The 20,118-nt window shown below is 38.6% G+C and overlaps 3 protein-coding genes across 3 annotated transcripts in view; 2 read left to right on the plus strand and 1 right to left on the minus strand.

Annotated features, from left to right (window-relative positions):
- Positions 1–3,573, plus strand: part of LOC140157884 (uncharacterized) — a 28,868-nt gene extending 25,295 nt beyond the window's left edge. Inside the window, exons 7-10 of the mRNA XM_072181132.1 lie at positions 11–136; positions 1,267–1,377; positions 2,423–2,521; positions 3,434–3,573. Coding sequence (XP_072037233.1) covers positions 11–136; positions 1,267–1,377; positions 2,423–2,521; positions 3,434–3,573 — 476 coding nt within the window. The remainder of the gene's footprint in view (positions 1–10; positions 137–1,266; positions 1,378–2,422; positions 2,522–3,433) is intronic.
- A 3,026-nt stretch (positions 3,574–6,599) lies between these two features.
- LOC140157206 (E3 ubiquitin-protein ligase rnf213-alpha-like) overlaps positions 6,600–20,118 on the plus strand; it is a 73,622-nt gene continuing 60,103 nt past the window's right edge. The window contains exon 1 of the mRNA XM_072180323.1: positions 6,600–6,723. The gene's annotated coding sequence lies outside the window, so the exon portion shown is untranslated. The remainder of the gene's footprint in view (positions 6,724–20,118) is intronic.
- On the minus strand, positions 11,014–14,345 carry LOC140157885 (uncharacterized). The gene is made up of 2 exons (XM_072181133.1): positions 12,113–14,345; positions 11,014–11,678 (listed from the first exon to the last, which is right to left on the minus strand). Exons 1-2 carry the CDS (start codon positions 14,343–14,345, stop codon positions 11,014–11,016), a joined length of 2,898 nt encoding a protein of 965 aa, XP_072037234.1.

A 20,118-nucleotide genomic window follows, 5' to 3' on the forward strand; every position in this document is an offset into this window, starting at 1 on the left:
CACAATTTAGGATCTCCTAAAATACCAAAGAGAACTACAAGTAGAAACAAAAAAGGAGATGACCACATTGACAGTATCGACAAAAGGTCAGATAGTGCTGACCAGAATTTACATACAACCGGTTCTGTAGCATCAGGTTAGTAATTTCTAAATTTGTTTAAGTGGGTATGCTCACATGCATTGTTCCACTAATTCAAACCTTTAAAAGGCATTTGACAGTATGGCTGAAGTACCATGTGATGTCATTCCAACTATTTGCCCGACAGTTCTCATTGTTCTTTGACCGGCTATATGAACGCGCAATCATGTTTTGCTGTTCTCTCAAGCATATCGATAAATCAGTCTCTTGAATTTGTTTGTAAACATTGCTGTCACCTCATCCATCTCCCCTAAAATTGCTCTTTGCCTTATCACCAACAAGTGGACCTTTTAGTCAATTGTTCTCCCATTTTGGACGATTTTGTTGGACAAATAGAAAAAGATGGAACTTTGCGGATCTGGGGGCTCCTCCCCCCTCCCCCTCGCTGCGTGCTGACCTCATCTATAGTGAAAAGAAAGAGGTAAGAGAATGGAAGTGAAAAGAAAACGTTCTTCGAAAATGATGAATACGTATTATGCTTTTGTGGTCAATTTAACTTCCGACTCGTTTCTCAGAAAAATCTCTCATTAATACAAAACTAATGGCTATTCTTAAACACTTGAGAATGTTCTTGCAAGCTTATTGGTTCTTACCCGTGTGATATGACACGATATCACACACTTTATCGCGTGCGTGTCGCCGCGATACTCGAACTCGTTATTTGAACCAATCGGAGATGCATAGCAACGACGGGACTGATCGATTCTAAGCCCTAGGTAATTCCTTGTAAAATGTAGGATTTAATTTGATTAAAATTGGGTATACTTCTGAATATTTATTTGAATTGATGTGTTAAAGAATGAGAATAAAGATATTGTTTTTAGCCGCTGTCGTGCATCTATCGTCTCATATAACACGCGACATCAATATTTTTGGCGTAAAACAACTTCGCTTCATTGTTTTACTTAATATAATGATGTCGTCCGTGTTATGTGATACGATAGATGCACTCCAGCAGCTAAACATAATACCTTAATAAGTGAGGCATGTGATGATATGGGTAACCATGTTGGTCTTTAAATGTCACGATTCTGTTTTACCTATTATTTTTTGCATTAAGCATAAGTTACGAAGATACAACGTTTAAATAAATTTAACAGAATCAATTCTACCCCATCTAATTCCAGCAACACGAAAACCACCTCCTCCGACGCCAGTTCGTACTCCATCTCAAGGAAGAAGTGACAGGAATGCGTCACAGTCGAGTTCCACTGTAGCAGAAACTGATGATCCATCAGGTAAACTCAAATTACAGATACGTATCGTCCATCGCTTGTCGCTACACTTAAGAAATAAAGGGTAATGCATGATCCTTTACACGAAAATAATGTGTCCGAGGCAGTAAAACGTAAATAATGGGTGAGGCGCAGCCGAACCCATTATTTAAACGTTTTACTGCCGAGGACACATTATTTGCGTGTAAAGGATAATGCTGCACCCTTTATTTCTATTCTATTACCACAAAATAGTGTGATTTAAAGAGAAAATATCAAATTTTTTGCCCAAATATTTCAAGTTGTTTACCTCAAGGTGGAGCGCATACGCGTAGCCAAAGCGTATGCACATTCCAATAACACAACCTAACATTCCATTCTCCCCTATAAGCAGGTATGCACATACAATAACACACCCCTGACATTCCATTCTCCCCTACATAAGCAGGTGTGCTGTGCGCTCTGCTGTGCGCTGTGATGATAGAAGAACATAAAGTTCGTTGCCCTTGACACTTTATCGCTAATTAATGGTCTGTCACGTGACGCGTTTCAACAAATCACAGTGCGCGATTTTGAATAATGGGTCGTGGGGGTAATAGAATCTATTATTAATTGTTAAAGAAGCTGTCCGGCTGGTGACATTGGTCGGGGTAAATGAGTGCATCAAGAGCGAATTAGAAATAAAGGGTTTTATATCAAAGTAAATTTAGTTGACATCCATGCCCATGGTAGCTGGTTTAAATTTAAGCCCATTTGACACTTCCAAATCATATACATTAACTTTTCATTCTTTTGACAAATGATGTTTAAAAACATTTTTAATCAAATAATTGAACTATTGATCAGATTATCAGACATCCAGATAATGAAAAAATATGGGTCGCATTTCAAAGCTACCAGGATACTTATTAAACTTTTGACTTGAAGCATATGGCGGTTTTAAAATTGATGGCCATGTTGGTTGTTAAATGTCACTATTCCGTTTTACTTATTCATGTTTGCATAAAGTATAAGTTACGTTTAAAATAGCCATTTTTAACAGCATCAAGTCTACCTTATCGTATTCCAGAAACACGAAGACCACCTCCTCCGTCGCCAGTTCGTACTCCTTCGCAAGGAAGAAGTGATAGGAATGAGTCACAGTTGAGTTCGACTGATAGTCCTTCAGGTAAACTCAAATTACAGATACGTATCAGCGATAAGCGATGGAGTAATGTGCAATGAAATGCATGTGGTTGCTTTTCCATTTCGTGAAATAAAAGTCCATCGCTTGTTGTAGCTATACATATTATCAATAAAGAAGTTGTCCGACTGGCTAAGTTGGTCAGGGTAAATGAGTGCATCATGAGCAAATTAGAAACAAAGGGTGTAAAGCAAATCCAGAGTTTTTCGGAACTAGAGATAGATGCCGTTGGTGGCGTCTGGCCAGATGAAGGGGGCTATACCCGGCTACCTGTACATGTATATACCCGTGGCGTCACGCAGACGTCAGGGGCCTATTAGATCTGTCGATTAAATGCACTTTTTTGGCCCAGATCTATGCTGTTTCGTATATTTATCAGCGTTTCCAACCCTTTTGAAACCATTCTAAGGCATTCCATGCGCTACAATGTCAAAATTGTGGCTACATCATAGATATCTCGGGCATCTCAGAGCATTACCTGGTTTTTCCACATGAAAGTAATTAAGGTGTTCCATCAAAGCTTTCGTCGTGTGCTGCTACCTAGCGGTGGTTCCGGGAACGTTGCGTCTAGTTGTCATCCATACACATGGTAGCTGATTTAAATGTTTAGCCATCAGACATTCACTTAAGCTGTTTAAAAAACTTTTTTGATAAAACTTTTAATCAGAATATAAGACATCCAGGCACTGAATAACATGGGTCGCATTTCAAACCAGCCAGGATACTTATTAAACTTTTGACTTGAGGCATACGGAGGATTTCAAATTAGTAGCCATGATGGTTTTTAAATGTCACTATTCTGTACTTATTCATTTTTGCTTTAAATATAAGTTACGAAGATACGACGTTTGAAATATCCATTTTTAACAGCATCCATTCTGCCCGATCATATTTCAGCAACACGAAGACCACCTCCTCCTAGGCCAGTTCGTACTCCATCTCAAGGAAGTAGTGATAGGAAATCAGAAGCTGATGAACCCGGTAAACTCAAATCACGGATACATATCAGCGATAAGCGATGGAATAATATTCAATGAAATGCGTGTGTTTTGTAACAAAAATCCCTCGCTTGTCGCTACTCTGATTATCAATTTTTAAAACGGGCGTACCCATTTTGGTTTAGTATATGGATTGTCTTCAAACTTACATACAATGTCAAATATGGTCCCCTTTATTCATCTTTGTGAGAAAACGAGAAAATCTTATATAAATCGCAAAATTAGCAATACAATACGCGTGAATTGCATTCTAGTCCGGCAAACAACATAACCGTATTCCCGTTCGTGCATATCCCGTGGTTGCACTGACAACACTGTTTGCCCCAGTAGCTACACGTTCATAATCACATCCATCACAATGCTCCAACCGACTGACTGCGCCAACTAAGATTACTATGGATATCATCTATAATAAATTACTGAGTTTTTCGAATTTGTAAGGCTAAAAACTTCTACGTTTTACATTATTTCGGAAAACGGATTTTTGCGTTTCGTAGAGTAAAGTTGTCCGCACCCCAATAAAACGTCCAATTTTGTTTTTGTTTACGTTAAGGGTGTCAAATTATGTTAATTAGTTTCAAAGGCAGGGCAAAGGCAGTGGCAGCACACCTGCATGCTAACGCCAACACAATACACTAATGTTGACATAGCCTGAATTAGGCCTTCTATCCTGTCATCGGTGTGAGGATATTATGCCTGCGGTCTCAACTATTACATGACACAGTAGAAGCAACTATACATGACACAGTAGAAACTCAATTAACAATCTATTGTTTATTCAACTAATTGATCAACATTAGCCTGTATTCTGTGTTTTTATGGAGAACCTATAGTTAAAGTTAAACTTTTGAAGGACAAATTAATCAGGGTTGCCAAACCACACCATGAATAGGCCTACTCTGCTTTGTGGTAGTGCTATGTTTAATGTTATCAGCATAATGTATGATCAGGTATGATCATAACTTATATGAAATAGAGTGTAAGGAAATGTGAATAAAATTGTTTCAGCTGCACAGTGGTGTAGCCAGGACTTTTCAGAGAGAGAGAGAGGGGGGGATTTCATGGGGGGGTTGTCACAAATGGGCTAAAGAGTACGACAAATTTATCCAAAATGGGCTAACAAATAAAAAGTACAACAAATGCATAGAAATCTAAAATATCAGATCAGCCAGCAGGCCACAGCGGGCCAAGAGGGATGTGAATAAAATTGTGTTCATCTGCTCAGTGATGTAGCCAGGACTTTTGCAGGAGGCAGGGGCAGCAAGGTACATTTCAAGATGGGGGACAAACTTGGATGAAAATGATAAAAAAATGAGCTAAAAGGTACAACAAATTTGTCCAAAATGGGCTAAAAAGTACTGTAGAAACAAATGCATAAAATCTTAAATATCAGAGCGATCAGCATCCCACAGGGGCAAGACATGATCTAATTGCAATTTCAAGCCATTGATTTATATGGAAAAGATACTAAATATTATACTTCTAAGTTCAAAATGATCATCTCCTCTCATACCATTAATCACATTAAATAAAACATTTACATGTACACAAAATGTACAAAATTTACCAACCGCGAAAGACCCTGACCGCGAAAGACGGGTGACCGCTAGTAATATAAGTTCGTTTAAAATAGTCATTTTTAACAGAATCAATTCTACTCATCGTTTTCCAGCAACACGAAGACCACCTCCTCCGAGGCCAGTTCGTACTCCTTCTCAAGGAAGTAGTGATAGGAATACGTCACAATTGACTTCTACGGTAGCAGAAGCCGATGATATATCAGGTAAACACAAATCACGAATACGTTACCACTTTATATTTTCAAATTATTGTTAACGAAGCTGCCCTGCTGGTGAAGTTGATCGGGGTAAATGAGCAAATTAAATACAATATCAAAGCAAATTCATTTGACATCCATGTTCATGACACTTACATTTGTTGCTTTTTGAAATCATAGATTAACTTCATTCTTTTGAAAAATATCAGGAAAGACGTTTAAAAACATTTTTGATAAACCATTTAATTCCAATGAACTATAAGTCCGACTATATGACATTCTCCAGGCACTGAAAACATTTTCAAAGCAGGCAGGGTATAGGAAGGATATTAATCGGGTTTACTTTAGAATAGACAAGCGACAGTCTATGACTCTTTTCAAGGCCATAAAGCTTTCAGACAACAAGGGGCAGGTCATGTGAAAGGCTCTTTTCAGAGCCATCCAAACTTTTCACAGTCACAAAAAGTCAGTGGATAAGGAGAGATTCACTTGAAAAGGCACTTTATTGTATTCCAGATACACCTAGGCGGCCAGTTCCAAACACACCAATACGTACTCCATCTGATAGGAGAACATCGCCACCAGGTCATGGGTCTCCTAGACAACCAGTGCATAGTCCCTCTGAGAGAAGATCACCGGCATTAGATCAAAGAAGCATTGATAGTGAAGAGTCAGACGTCAATTCAAATACGACGGAAGACGAGGAAGATCCATTATATCTGGGTAGGTAAATGTTTAATGTCTGGTATAGTATGGTGTCGGAAAAAGTCTTTATAACATTGAAAAAGTTTTATTACATTTATTACATTGGGTCATGCTAGAGTATAAGTGCACATCCCCCCCCCCACCCAGAGGTGCAATTTTTTAATATAATGTCTGGATTTTCAAGTTTGTTTTCGGAAATGGCTAGAATTCCAGATGACAATGTTACTTGAAAAAGCTTGGAAATTCAATTAAATTAATGAAAATCACGGAAGTGACTAGTTTCACCTAACTAACAAGTAAAAAGTCGGTAGCTCTTGAAATAGCTAGTCCAAGAATGAATATTAATATTGCAAGAATTATAAAAACGAAGGTCTCATACACTTTAAATTGTTGTTTTAAGTCGCAATGTTATATATATATATCATGAAATGCGTTAAATATATGAAATATTGAATATCAAACTTTTCAACAATAAATTTTAACATCATCTGTTTTTCATTTTGCTGTAACAGAATATCGCAAAGATGAAGTACAGAGAAGGCAATCCATACAAGATGCTGCAGCTGACCAGCACACCCATGCTATTCAGGCTATAGGAGGTTTATCAAGAAATAGAATGATGACAAGACAACAAGAATCCGTCTACAGACGACATAGGGGGTGAGACGACTCAAAAGCGTTGACGAACTACAAAATAACTGTTCCAGGTTAGCAAGAAAACATCTCAAAAAAATTAATTAACCCCCCCTTAAATAATGGCCATTATTCAAAAAGGGGCTATTGTATTACAAATCTGTAAAATGCGTTGGAAGCAGAATTTATTTTTGCGCATTTTGACACCTCATTTGATACGATAGCCTAGAAAACAATAAAACACCGGTCAATTTAATGCAGTGAGGTCCAAATTTGAAAGTTGCACTTACATACAAATTTTTACAATACAAAAACACTCAGATATCATTACATAGATTTCTTTCCATTACACTGAATGCAAAATCAATAGAATTAACTGCAACTTTCAAATCTTGGGCTACATTGATTTAAATGTACGCTGTGACGTCAATATTTAGTCAATTGCTACAAATGAGGTGTCAAAATGTGCAGGAATGAATTCTACTTCCAACGCATTTTAAATATTTGTAATATAATCACCCGTTTTTGACTCATGGCTATTATTTAAGGGGGTGGTTAGTTACTTTTTTGAGATGTTTATATAGTTTATCCGCACACGTACTTATAGCTCTTTATTATTCAAGTATTAACACGGGAATACATGTATGAGACACGGGATATAATGTATGAGACATGATCTATAAACTCAACATTCATTCATTCAATCTCGTTCAGATCACGCGAATCGGTAACGCACGTCTGAAAGATTTTAGGATCGTATTCAGAAAGCCGCGATATCCAAACATACGTATCATCCGCCCGTGCATCTATTCAAAATCCAGTCACATGAGAGTGATTTTGAATAGATTCGCGGGTGTATGCTACGGACGTTTGGAAATCGCAAGCACTCTATTGTTTTTACGATCCACGTCAGCATGCAGCATGAAAAAGTAACGAATGGCTCTTAACCTCTTGTTCAAGAGGCTCCAAATAAAAAAAACCCTGCAAAACGAATATGGTGAGCAACTGAGAATGCATCAAGCGAAATCGACATATGGCTCTACTCAGTAGCATCACACAGTGGGGGCCAGACGGGGGAGCGCAAGATGTCCCTGAGGCATCTTTGGCAACGCCACTGGCTCGACTAGAGATAGAAACGCAGTGCATATGTCTCATTCGAACCGAGGGATCCTCCTACCAAGAAACTCAGATATAGCGGGTTAGTCAGAGCCCCAACCTTTAAAAAGGGCTCTAAAACTGGAGTTAGGTTACCTTGAAAGAACTTTTTTTACAACCCATGTATATTGATAGTCTGGAACCTCAGGATTATGAATTCAGAGGTCGTATTTTTCTCAGGATTGCAAAAAAATAGATATTGCGCAATAATTATGACGTCATCAATTTTTTGTGAAAAAATGCAAAATTTATGAAAAAAATATTCTTACCTGTATGGATACATAAAATATTTCTTCTTCCATTTCTGTTAAGTTAAAAGCTGTATTATATTTAGATATTGTGTTAGGAAGCTTTTAATTTTATTTTTCACATTGACGTGTGTACTAAATATAATTTTTGATTGCGATTTTCTCAATATGCTGTTTTTTCACTTTATTACGGCAATAAATATTGGCTATTTTCTCTCATAAACATATATTTTAACCAATTTTTAAATCTTTTAAACTATTTTCATATACACTTGGATGTTCTTAGTAAGAAAAAATATGTTTGATTCCAAAATATAAATTTGTATAACGTCTATCGGACAAAATATGATGACGTCATCAAGTTTGACTCCGCATGTGAAAAATACCAAAATCATTTTTGTTACTGAAAACGATAGCTCACATCAATATATGTAATTTAAATTCAAATAGGAACCTAACCCGGCCTTGGTTTACGATTTCTGATTAAAACAAAATATATATATGCATTGCTGTCTGTATAAAAATGAAACTTCAAACGCATTTTTCTTGCATTGTGACGTTTAACAGCTTAATGTTCAACACGATTGAGCTTGGTGATATTTTGCATAAATTAATGAATTTCCAGCGTTATCACAAATGCCCATATCTCGGCTCCCATCCAAATAGTGTGTGAGCTCGGGGTTGGACGGAACAACTTGGGGGGGGGGGGGCAAAGTTGCACTTTTACCATAGGTAGTTCATATCATGGGTTATACAAAAATGCCTGATAGCAATTGAACCGGAGTAACTTTCGGCGGGAAAAGGTCATCGAACTTTTACACAGGGTCAAATTTCAAACTTGCTCTAATTGTGTTACAAACTATATCTCTAGTCACAAAGTTTCAGAAAGTGTATAGTTTGACCTATATAGGACATATCGTTCTTGAGTTATAACCGAAAAGGTCAAAGGTCATGTTTTTGGCTTCTGAGGGTCAAAAACATCAACGTGCTCCGATTTTGCCAAAAGAGGTGTCAAAATGTTCGTTTTGATAAATCAATTCAAATAAGGATAGGATTGCACCATCTTGCATGTTTCACTACCTAGGTAACACAGCAAAATAGGTCATGGTCAATAGGCCTCAGTGGACATTCCGCTGGTTTCTTTAAATGTTAGATCTGGTTGCTTTACACATGTCAGGATTGGACTGAAATTCCCAACCGACGCTAAGCTAAGCCACGCAGCAATAATGTGAACAACAAAGAGATGGAATAATGTCACGCAACAAAAGGATTATAATAAATACTTCAAAAAAAGTTCTCTTATACGCATGAAAAATAAATAAATATCACAATGGCAATAACGGTTAAATATATTATGACCAGTCAGTTAGATGAAACTAAATAATGAGTATACTCAATTTAATCAATCGCGAGAAAAAAAATACCAAGTGCACTTGGAAAGGATACGTTTTAAACGTCGTTACATGACTAGAGTTCCATCACAACGTTGTCGGTTATACAGTGCGTTGAATCCATTCTCTATGATGCCACACACGTAGCCACGCCTAGGTCAACCAACGGTTAATTACATGGAATGCAGAATGTCGACGAAAACAACAGTTCCCAACGTCCAAGTCCAAGAGTAGAGTATACACACACATGTACGGCTGTATAAATACAATTAATGAATCCGTGACTAGGATTTGTTTTCAAGTTCATATGATAAACTTCACACAATATTCTATCTGGAAGACTTTCATATTTCCAAATGAGCCACAGAATTTACTACTGACTTCTTTCTTTGATTAATGAAAGATATGGAACTTCTTTACAACATTCACACACGGCTAGTTCCACAAGATATGTTTTAAATTCCTGAAGTTTATGTCTCTACAGCAGGATGATTTAAATTGTCAATCTCGACACAAAATTATATGATATGTTCAGCACCAATTTAATTATGTTCAATTTGGAACTTTATGCTGAACACAAAATTTATCACACTATGAAAATCTAAATTTGATTTTCCCGCCAAAACAATAATTTAACTATCACAAGCAGAGCTTTCTTTAAATAACTAATTCATCATTAAATCCACTTTATAATTTACAAACAATGTTATTTTACTTACACGAACAATGTCTTAAACCAGCATGGTTCTCACAAAGTTGGAAAAGTTAAAGTGTCAGCTTCAACCACGACGACCATTTTAAACTTCACCAAACCCGACTCAAACACAAGGCACAAATTAGCTTCTATTGCTGATTCTAGCTTCCATAAGACCTGGTATATCTTTCTGTATGAAGCATCGCAAACTGGTAAAGCCTTTTTAGCCATACGATGTTAGTATAGAGAAATATTCATCATGCTGAATAAAACAACATTTCACTTTCCTCAGTGAAATGGGCAGCAGATCTTATCTCAATCAGATGTTAAAATTGAATGCCCAGATATTCTGTGAACATGCATCCACAAGCCAAAGACTAATTTACATGACACACAAAAAATCTGAATATTGACAATACCTAAAGAATTGTCCACAAAAGAAATGGACTGACCTAGAATCCAGGTCTGACCACTACATACAATACACACACCACATCTAGATTGCAAGCTTCAGTGCACATAACTGCAACTAGATTTAAGGGATCATGACATTAAGGTGAAATACCCAGAAAACATTCCACTTTTATGATAAGGGATCAACTCCAATTATGACATTTACGTCCCCCTTAAACAAATTGTGGCTACACAATTTTCATATAACACACAATCACCACTTAAAAATAAGTGGATTTACATTTTCCACAACTTACCATCTACCACTTAACCTTAAGCGGATTTACAGTTGTAACTGTGACCTGTCTTCACCAAGAAGATATATACTCAAAATTACTTTTCACATGACTCTTACCTTCTCCAATGTACATTGCACAAATTCTACCTTTGAATTTCCAATGCTACACAAAAATACACATCACCTTATTCATGTGAAATCCTGCTCATGTAGTCTGCGCCAATGTTGTCACTTCCCTTGATTGCCTCAATCCTGTAGTGATATGGTTGCAATGACAATGCCCAACGCATTATCCGACCATTTGCAACTTTGGAACGCTTCACACATAGCAGTGGTTGATGATCTGTTTCTAAGACAAAGTCTCGTCCGTACAAATAAAGTTCTAACTTGCGAATTGCCCATACAACGGCAAGACATTCTTTCTCCATTATCGCATATCCTCTCTGTGCTTTGTTCAACTTCTTACTTAAATATGCAAGTGGAAATTTGACACCTTCGAACTCCTGGAACAGGACAGCTCCGATCGCTACATCACTTGCATCTGTGCGTAGAATGAATTGACGATGGAAGTCTGGTAGATGTAGAATGGGTGCTTTTCCAAGCATACTCTTGAGGGTCTGAAATGCTAATTCTTGGCTTCTCTCCCAGTTGATTTTCGTTGGTTCACCAGCTTTCGTCTTGTCTGTCAATGGTACCGCTATGGCTCCAAAGTTCGGAATGTACTGCCTGTAGAAACCGGCAAGACCCAAAAACGACTTCAGCTGTGTTTTGGTCACAGGACGTGAAGCCTTCTGTATGACCTCCAACTTATCTAGATTTGGATGACGACATCCCTTCTCAACAGTATGACCTAGGAATTCGACACGTTCAAAGCCGATATAGCAGTCAAGTTCGCATCTCTAAGCCTCTTCATAAGTTCATTCAATTTCTCCAAGTGTTCTTCCCAAGTGACTGTATACACTAATATGTCATCTATGTAGTTTACTACTTTGTCAAGATTGTTCAACAGTTTCCTCATAATCCTAGACAATGTCGCAGGAGCGTTGACGAGCCCGAACGGCATTCTCCGGTATTGATACAACTGATCAAAAGCAAGGAACGCAGTAAGCGGTTTGGCATTCTCAGTCAGTGGAACTTGCCAATAACCCTTACTGAGGTCTAACTTTGAGAAATACTGTGCATCTCCCAATTGGTCAAAGATTTCTTGAGGAGAAGGAATCCCCTCTGCGTCAAATTCGGTAATCGCATTAATTTTGCGAGTGTCACAACATATTCGATTCTTACCATCTGCTTTCTTGACGACAACCAGCGGCGATGCATATGGACTAGTTGATGGTTCGATCACATCCAACTCCAACATTGTTTTGATTTCCTCTTTCACCGAGTCTCGTAAGGCATATGGAATAGGATATGGCTTCATACGAACCGGTGTACTATCCGTAAGTTTGATATCATGCGAACCTAGATGAGTAAACCCTGGTTTGTCGGTTAGTACACTACTATAGTTACCTAGCAATCTCTTCACTTCCAAACTCTGCTCTTCTGTCAAGTCTTGGTTGATATGTACATCAGCTATGGTTTCTTCAGCCTGAAAAGATGGAATCTGTAGAAGATCTTCATTCGTCAAAGACACATCATCTTCCTCTGACATTTCTGACTCTTCTTGTACTTCACTTTCAATGATGGCACTACACGCAATCTGTAAAAGACCAGCCACTACCTTGGATGGTTGATCAGTATCTCTACGAAAATACTTCTTCAGTAAATTTGCATGAAATGTCTTCACCTTGGTACCGAAATCCACCTTGTAATCCATACTACCTACTTTACCTACCACAGGAAATGGACCCTTCCAATGTAATAGAAGTTTGTTATGGTCTGTACGGAGCAACAACAATACCTCATCTCCGACATCAAATTTCCGAGCCTTAGCCTTTCTGTCATAGTACATCTTGTACTTACCTTGAGACTTCTTCATCTCTTCTCTAGCAAGATCACATGTTTTCTGCAACCTATCCTGCAGATCCAGAACATACTCAAATGTGGTCTTGGTTTCTGGTTCTTCTATCTGACCTGTCCAGAACTCCTTCAACATACCAAGAGGACCTCTCACAGATCGACCATACAAAAGATCAAACGGAGAAAACCCAGTACTAGCATGAGGGGTTTCTCTGTACGCAAAAAGTAATGCATTGATATACCTATCCCAATCACGAGGACGTTCTTCACACATCTTTCTCAGAGAAGCTTTCAACACACCATTGAACCTTTCACACATACCATTTGTCATCGGATGCCAAGCAGTTGTGGTTAACTGACGGATAGATAACAATCTATTGACTTCAGCCATCACTTCAGACGTGAATTGCCTACCTTGATCACTAAGTACTTCACGTGGAAAACCAACTATGGAATAAATATCCAGCAGTGCCTCTGCTACTGATATCGAATCTATGTTACGAAGCGGAACTGCCTCAGGAAACCGAGTAGCGTAATCCACTACTGTAAGGATAAAACGATGACCTCGCTCTGTAGACGGAAAAATAGGACCAACAAGATCCATTGCTATACGACTGAAGGGAACATCAATGATCGGCATACTACCAAGAGGAACCTTTGTTACTCTACCTTTGGGAAATGTTCGCTGACAGATATCACATGATCTACACAATCTACCAATGTCTGCTTGTGCACCAGGCCAGAAGAAATGTTTCAAGACCTTGAGAGTGGTTTTATTCACACCAGCATGTCCTCCTAAGAGCGTTTCATGAGCCAACTTCATAACTTGCATGCGAAATGGTTGAGGAACAACAACTTGGTTGAGACTTTCACCAAAGTTGACAGATGGAGACTGAAATTCACGGAACAAAATACCATCCTTACACACAAACTTTGATGTACCACCACAACGACTCACCTTTACTTCACCCGATTCAGCTAACTGGCGAATCTTATTCAAACTTGGATCATCAGCCTGAGCCTTTTGCAACTTATCAGCAGAAATAATCTCAGTAACTACCTTTGGTACCTTAAGAGCTTTCTTGAGTTTCTCAGTTGCCACCTTTTGACTACGAGTTTGTACAGCGTTCATCACATTACTAACTTCACCATGGTCCTCGTCATCTGTGTTTACACTTGACTGACAACGTGGTTTCCAATCAGGATCAGGATCCTTAGGTTCACGTACCCCACGGAGATTATTACCCAAAATCAAATCATACACAGGATCATTCATCACCAGAGCATGAACATGACCAGTGAAATATGGTGTATCAACATCCAGACATGCAACAGGAAAAGTTCTCACCGTACCATCAATAAGACGACATTTGTCATATACTCCAGTAAATTTCTCTTCTGGCACAAGTCTCTTCCTTACAGCTACCGCGTCACACCCAGAATCTCTCATCACCTGAACCTCCTTATTACCAAGAAAACCTTGAACGACCGGCATATCCTCTACTAAATTATCACTACACGCAGCACTCGCAAGAGGAAGTTTATGACCACAAGACATCGTTACATACGCATCGTCTGATTTCACACCTTCACCATACATTTCATTTGAGACCAGCAAACAAGCAGATGCAGTATGCACTCTGTTCTGGCCACAAGACTCGCAACTACATGCAGTGCAAAGAGAAGATGAAGTATCAGTCTGATTTAACTTCTTACCTTGTTTACCTGATTTGTGTCCATGTGATGCACTTCCCTGTAAACTAGCAGCTTTCAAAGTAGGTCTAGTGCGGCGATAACAGTCTTTAGCTATGTGTCCTACTTTGTCACAAATAAAACACCTTCGTTGGTTACCTCCAGTATTCGTACTCTGCTTTGGATTAGTACCATGAGTGGGAGGGTAGTGTTAGTCTTCTTACCCGAGGATTGTTGACCTCTTTGATGTGGTAACTTACCACCAAAGGAAGCATTCCATCCACCTCTCGCCTCTATGTACTGTTCAGCCAATTGAGTCATTTCGGCAACATTTTTAGGTTTCCTTTCTTTTAAGAACAACGCCATGTCTTTGTTACAGCCAGCGACAAATTGCTCACGTATTAACAAGTCCGATAACCCAGCAAAATTCTTGTTTACAGCAGCCAGTTCTACCCACCTAATCAGATAGTTCTCCAATCTTGTCGCGAACTGTGGAGCACTTTCTGTTTGTTCGGGTTTAGCTGAACGGAACTTACTTCTAAATCCATCTTCGGTCATTTGATACGCTTTGAGTAATTCAGATTTTAGAACATCATAAGTATCAGTTGGTGCAAGCCTAGCATAAGTATCTAAACCCTTCCCATGCAACAATGCACTAAGATTTAAAGCCCAGTCATCCCTTTCCCATTTATTTGATTCCGCGTACCTTTCAAATCTTTGTAAGTAAGCATCAATGTTATCCTTATCCTCACGGAATTCTGGCAATTTGGGAATTTTTGCTTTACCCTGGCCTGCAGATGCATGTTCTGTTTTAATGCCCTTAGCTGCATTTTCTTTCCTTAGTTCCTCAATTCTTAATTGCAATACAAGTGCCTCTTTCTCATATTCGCGCTGTGCTGCACGTTCATCTCGCGCAAGGTCACGCTGCGTCTTGACAAATTGTTTTAGGTCCTCCCCTGTATAACCCATCTTTTCTCCTGACAAAGTTAATTTATCAGTATCCATGATTGGGAAAAAATGACTGCAATAGAGCGCAACCAGAAATTCAATGCACAAATCGTATATAGAAGCAGAATTGCAAATGAGCCTATTGAACCTGAATACCTTGCTGACACTATTTTGACACAACCAAACACTCTTCCAACAATGCGCAAAAATACGGACAAAATAGTCACAATCTTGTTCACAAAATAACTGGTAACTTTTGCTATTAGCTTTGTTTTTATATCCCGGACGAGCCCCCACAAATGTCAGGATTGGACTGAAATTCCCAACCGACGCTAAGCTAAGCCACGCAGCAATAATGTGAACAACAAAGAGATGGAATAATGTCACGCAACAAAAGGATTATAATAAATACTTCAAAAAAAGTTCTCTTATACGCATGAAAAATAAATAAATATCACAATGGCAATAACGGTTAAATATATTATGACCAGTCAGTTAGATGAAACTAAATAATGAGTATACTCAATTTAATCAATCGCGATAAAAAAAAATACCAAGTGCACTTGGAAAGGATACGTTTTAAACGTCGTTACATGACTAGAGTTCCATCACAACGTTGTCGGTTATACAGTGCGTTGAATCCATTCTCTATGATGCCACACACGTAGCCACGCCTAGGTCAACCAACGGTTAATTACATGGAATGCAGAATGTCGACGAAAACAACAGTTCCCAACGTCCAAGTCCAAGAGTAGAGTATACACACACATGTACGGCTGTATAAATACAATTAATGAATCCGTGACTAGGATTTGTTTTCAAGTTCATATGATAAACTTCACACAATATTCTATCTGGAAGACTTTCATATTTCCAAATGAGCCACAGAATTTACTACTGACTTCTTTCTTTGATTAATGAAAGATATGGAACTTCTTTACAACATTCACACACGGCTAGTTCCACAAGATATGTTTTAAATTCCTGAAGTTTATGTCTCTACAGCAGGATGATTTAAATTGTCAATCTCGACACAAAATTATATGATATGTTCAGCACCAATTTAATTATGTTCAATTTGGAACTTTATGCTGAACACAAAATTTATCACACTATGAAAATCTAAATTTGATTTTCCCGCCAAAACAATAATTTAACTATCACAAGCAGAGCTTTCTTTAAATAACTAATTCATCATTAAATCCACTTTATAATTTACAAACAATGTTATTTTACTTACACGAACAATGTCTTAAACCAGCATGGTTCTCACAAAGTTGGAAAAGTTAAAGTGTCAGCTTCAACCACGACGACCATTTTAAACTTCACCAAACCCGACTCAAACACAAGGCACAAATTAGCTTCTATTGCTGATTCTAGCTTCCATAAGACCTGGTATATCTTTCTGTATGAAGCATCGCAAACTGGTAAAGCCTTTTTAGCCATACGATGTTAGTATAGAGAAATATTCATCATGCTGAATAAAACAACATTTCACTTTCCTCAGTGAAATGGGCAGCAGATCTTATCTCAATCAGATGTTAAAATTGGAGGCCCAGATATTCTGTGAACATGCATCCACAAGCCAAAGACTAATTTACATGACACACAAAAAATCTGAATATTGACAATACCTAAAGAATTGTCCACAAAAGAAATGGACTGACCTAGAATCCAGGTCTGACCACTACATACAATACACACACCACATCTAGATTGCAAGCTTCAGTGCACATAACTGCAACTAGATTTAAGGGATCATGACATTAAGGTGAAATACCCAGAAAACAATCCACTTTTATTTTAAGGGATCAACTCCAATTATGACAACACACTTTGCCATAGATAATTTAGATTTCCACGGGACGAACACGCAAAGGATGGAACTACATTGAACGCAACAACGCACAAAAAAAATACCAGTACAAAGAGGCTGCAGAGTAAACGTTGAAACCAACGAGTAGCGTACCTCTTGTAAAAGCTAGGAAATATCTATACCACTTCCTGAATGCACGCCTACAGTGGACAGCAGTATCTCTCTTAAAAATAAACAGAAAGCACGGTCTTTATCTTATACAAGAAGACAATAATTCCAAAAACCAAACGAGTCATCGTGACTTACTTCGGCATTAGACCCTCGATGTGTCCGACTTCTCTCATTGTAAATGATGGGATCAACGTTGATTTCGTCTGCCCTAGGTCATACATCTATCACGGTCACCAACAAGCCCTGAAGTTGTTCAAAGTTCAATAGACTACTGTTTCAACATAGCTGCCAAATTAGGTCAGGAATTCACCACAGTACCTGACATAGCCCTTGCGCTGCAGAAGAAGCCGGAGTACACGAAACTGATTCTTCGTATGGGAGGTTTCCATATTGCATAAAATTTCGTAGGAGATATTGTTCACCTATTGAAGTCAACAGGAATTGAAGACATATTGGTAGAATCGAAAACATGTTTAAGAGGAACAGCAAATAAAATAATGGCAGGGAATGGTTACTACCTAATGCTGCGAGCACACCCTTTAGTGGCAGATGCTATGTTTGAATCATACTGGGAATCATTTCAGTAGTGTCTTCAGGGTGAAGGAAAGGATGCTGAGTGCCTTTCTGGAATATCCCTCCATATACAAGAACTTATGGCAGCATTAAAAGCAGAGGACCCACACAAAGCCAGTGAGGTATTCATGCAGGCAGATGAATCACTGAAGGCTGTAACTGCTTTAATGGAAGAATTCCAGAAAACCCAGTGCACATCGCCTATGTGTCTTATTTGGCTGATGTACATAGTTATGGCAGGGATCCTCAACCGGTACATATATGCTGAGCGGTCAGGCTGTTGGGAAGCCCATCTGCAAGAAGCTAGGAATATGCTTCCGTACTGGTAACTGCAGGACATTACATTACAAATATGTGGCACTCCTTCCACACTATTTAGAAGCCATGGAGTCGCTGTCAGTTATAGCTCCTGAAGTTAATACTACCTTCAAAAGTGGCAAATTCACAGTAATTCACCAGTAAAAATTTCAATGGGGTGTGGAGTGATATGGTATTAGAACAGACATACAATTGTGATGCAAAGACTCGCTTATTCCATAAGCCAGCATCAAGCTGCGATGGTAAAATAGCTTATGGTAGCTCCTAGACTAACTACCATATCTGGACGTAAAGGAGATGGTACACTTGGACAAGGTAAACAACAAACACCACGAAGATACTCCAAATGTAACTATATAAACATATCAATGCAACAACTGAAATGCCAAATGCCATAATAACCAATATGGTAAACCCATTGGTTTACACTGGTCAAGATCTGCTTAACATATCTACTAGGCACAAGGCAACATCCCTAGACCTTATAAATGCCAGATAAATTGATATTACTGCACTTAAGAAGGCACAGGAGACTTCTAATATGACAGCCGACATTAAAGTCACTGCATTAATTTGAGGCTAAGCTAAATAAGAGAGAAAGAAAACTGCAGCTAAACAAGCCAAGAATGTTTTAGCAGTAGACAATGGTACTTTAGCACCAGTAGTAGAAATTTGTATTTTGTTGATGGATTGGACGAGAAAGACAAGAAGTCGGTATTCCAGCATGAATAGACAAGCTATCCAGGTTCTCCATTCAGCCGAATGGCTGCATTTGAGCAAGGATTTGTCATGGGAAAGGGAAATGCAGACTTCATAAATGACATGAAGACATCCCTAGGCGATGATTGGCCAGCTCATGAGTCACCCGCAAGCATGAGTACTGATGGTAGTTGTAGCGTGATAGTTGAAACGATGGCCTTTATCAAATGGTTTCAGCAATTCAGAAGCGAAACTTTCTTTGATTTTCAAGCTTATTATCTGAAGAAATTGCTGAGTCTAAGACCTGCAGGTTGTGATGTCATATTTTGTCGGGGATAGGTATGATGTTGGAGATCTGGTATCATTGAATGGGGAAGAACGGAAAAAGAGAACAAAGGGGAACACTTCAAAGGAGTATGACCCACAGGATAGCCTGCTTATTCCCGACTGGGGTTTATTAATGATGATTCCAAAGAATAAATCCAACCTTCTTCACTATCTTGCAAAGGCATGGGAACGTCAACATGGCAATCTACCACAAGGTATGCATCTTATTTTTGGAGATTACTTATATCATGTGCTCTCCATGAAGAAGCAGATACCAGGATGTTTGCCCATATTCAGCAAATGTACATCACCACAGGAAAGTTGTAATAATGCAACTGACACAGATGTAATCATCATGGGAATGTATTACGCTGTACGCATTCCTGGACTGGAGGAATTATGGCTTCAAAAGCTAAACATCGCGCTACCATTGCATACCATTGTGGAAACAATGAACAAAAACATGAACATTGCTGAACTGGGATTAACATCAGTGATTCTTTCCATATACGTACTCAGCGGCTGTGACACAGTCAGCTATCCTTATCATAAATGGATGGCTCTAGCGACACTACTAGATAGTGATAGATGTGGTCATATTCCTGTTGTTGCGCAGTGAGCGGCTCTGACGGATCTTGCGCGTTATAAATTTTTATATTATTATTATTATTTTCTCCCTTGCCCCCTTGCCCCTGCATTTGCCCAACACATCTTACGTCGTAGCGCCAACCAAATCGTCATTAAGCAAGGCCATCTGTCTGAAACAGATTAATCAGATCCAACGCTG

The sequence above is a fragment of the Amphiura filiformis genome, chromosome 7, assembly GCF_039555335.1.
Source record: "Amphiura filiformis chromosome 7, Afil_fr2py, whole genome shotgun sequence".
NCBI lineage: Eukaryota > Metazoa > Echinodermata > Ophiuroidea > Amphilepidida > Amphiuridae > Amphiura > Amphiura filiformis.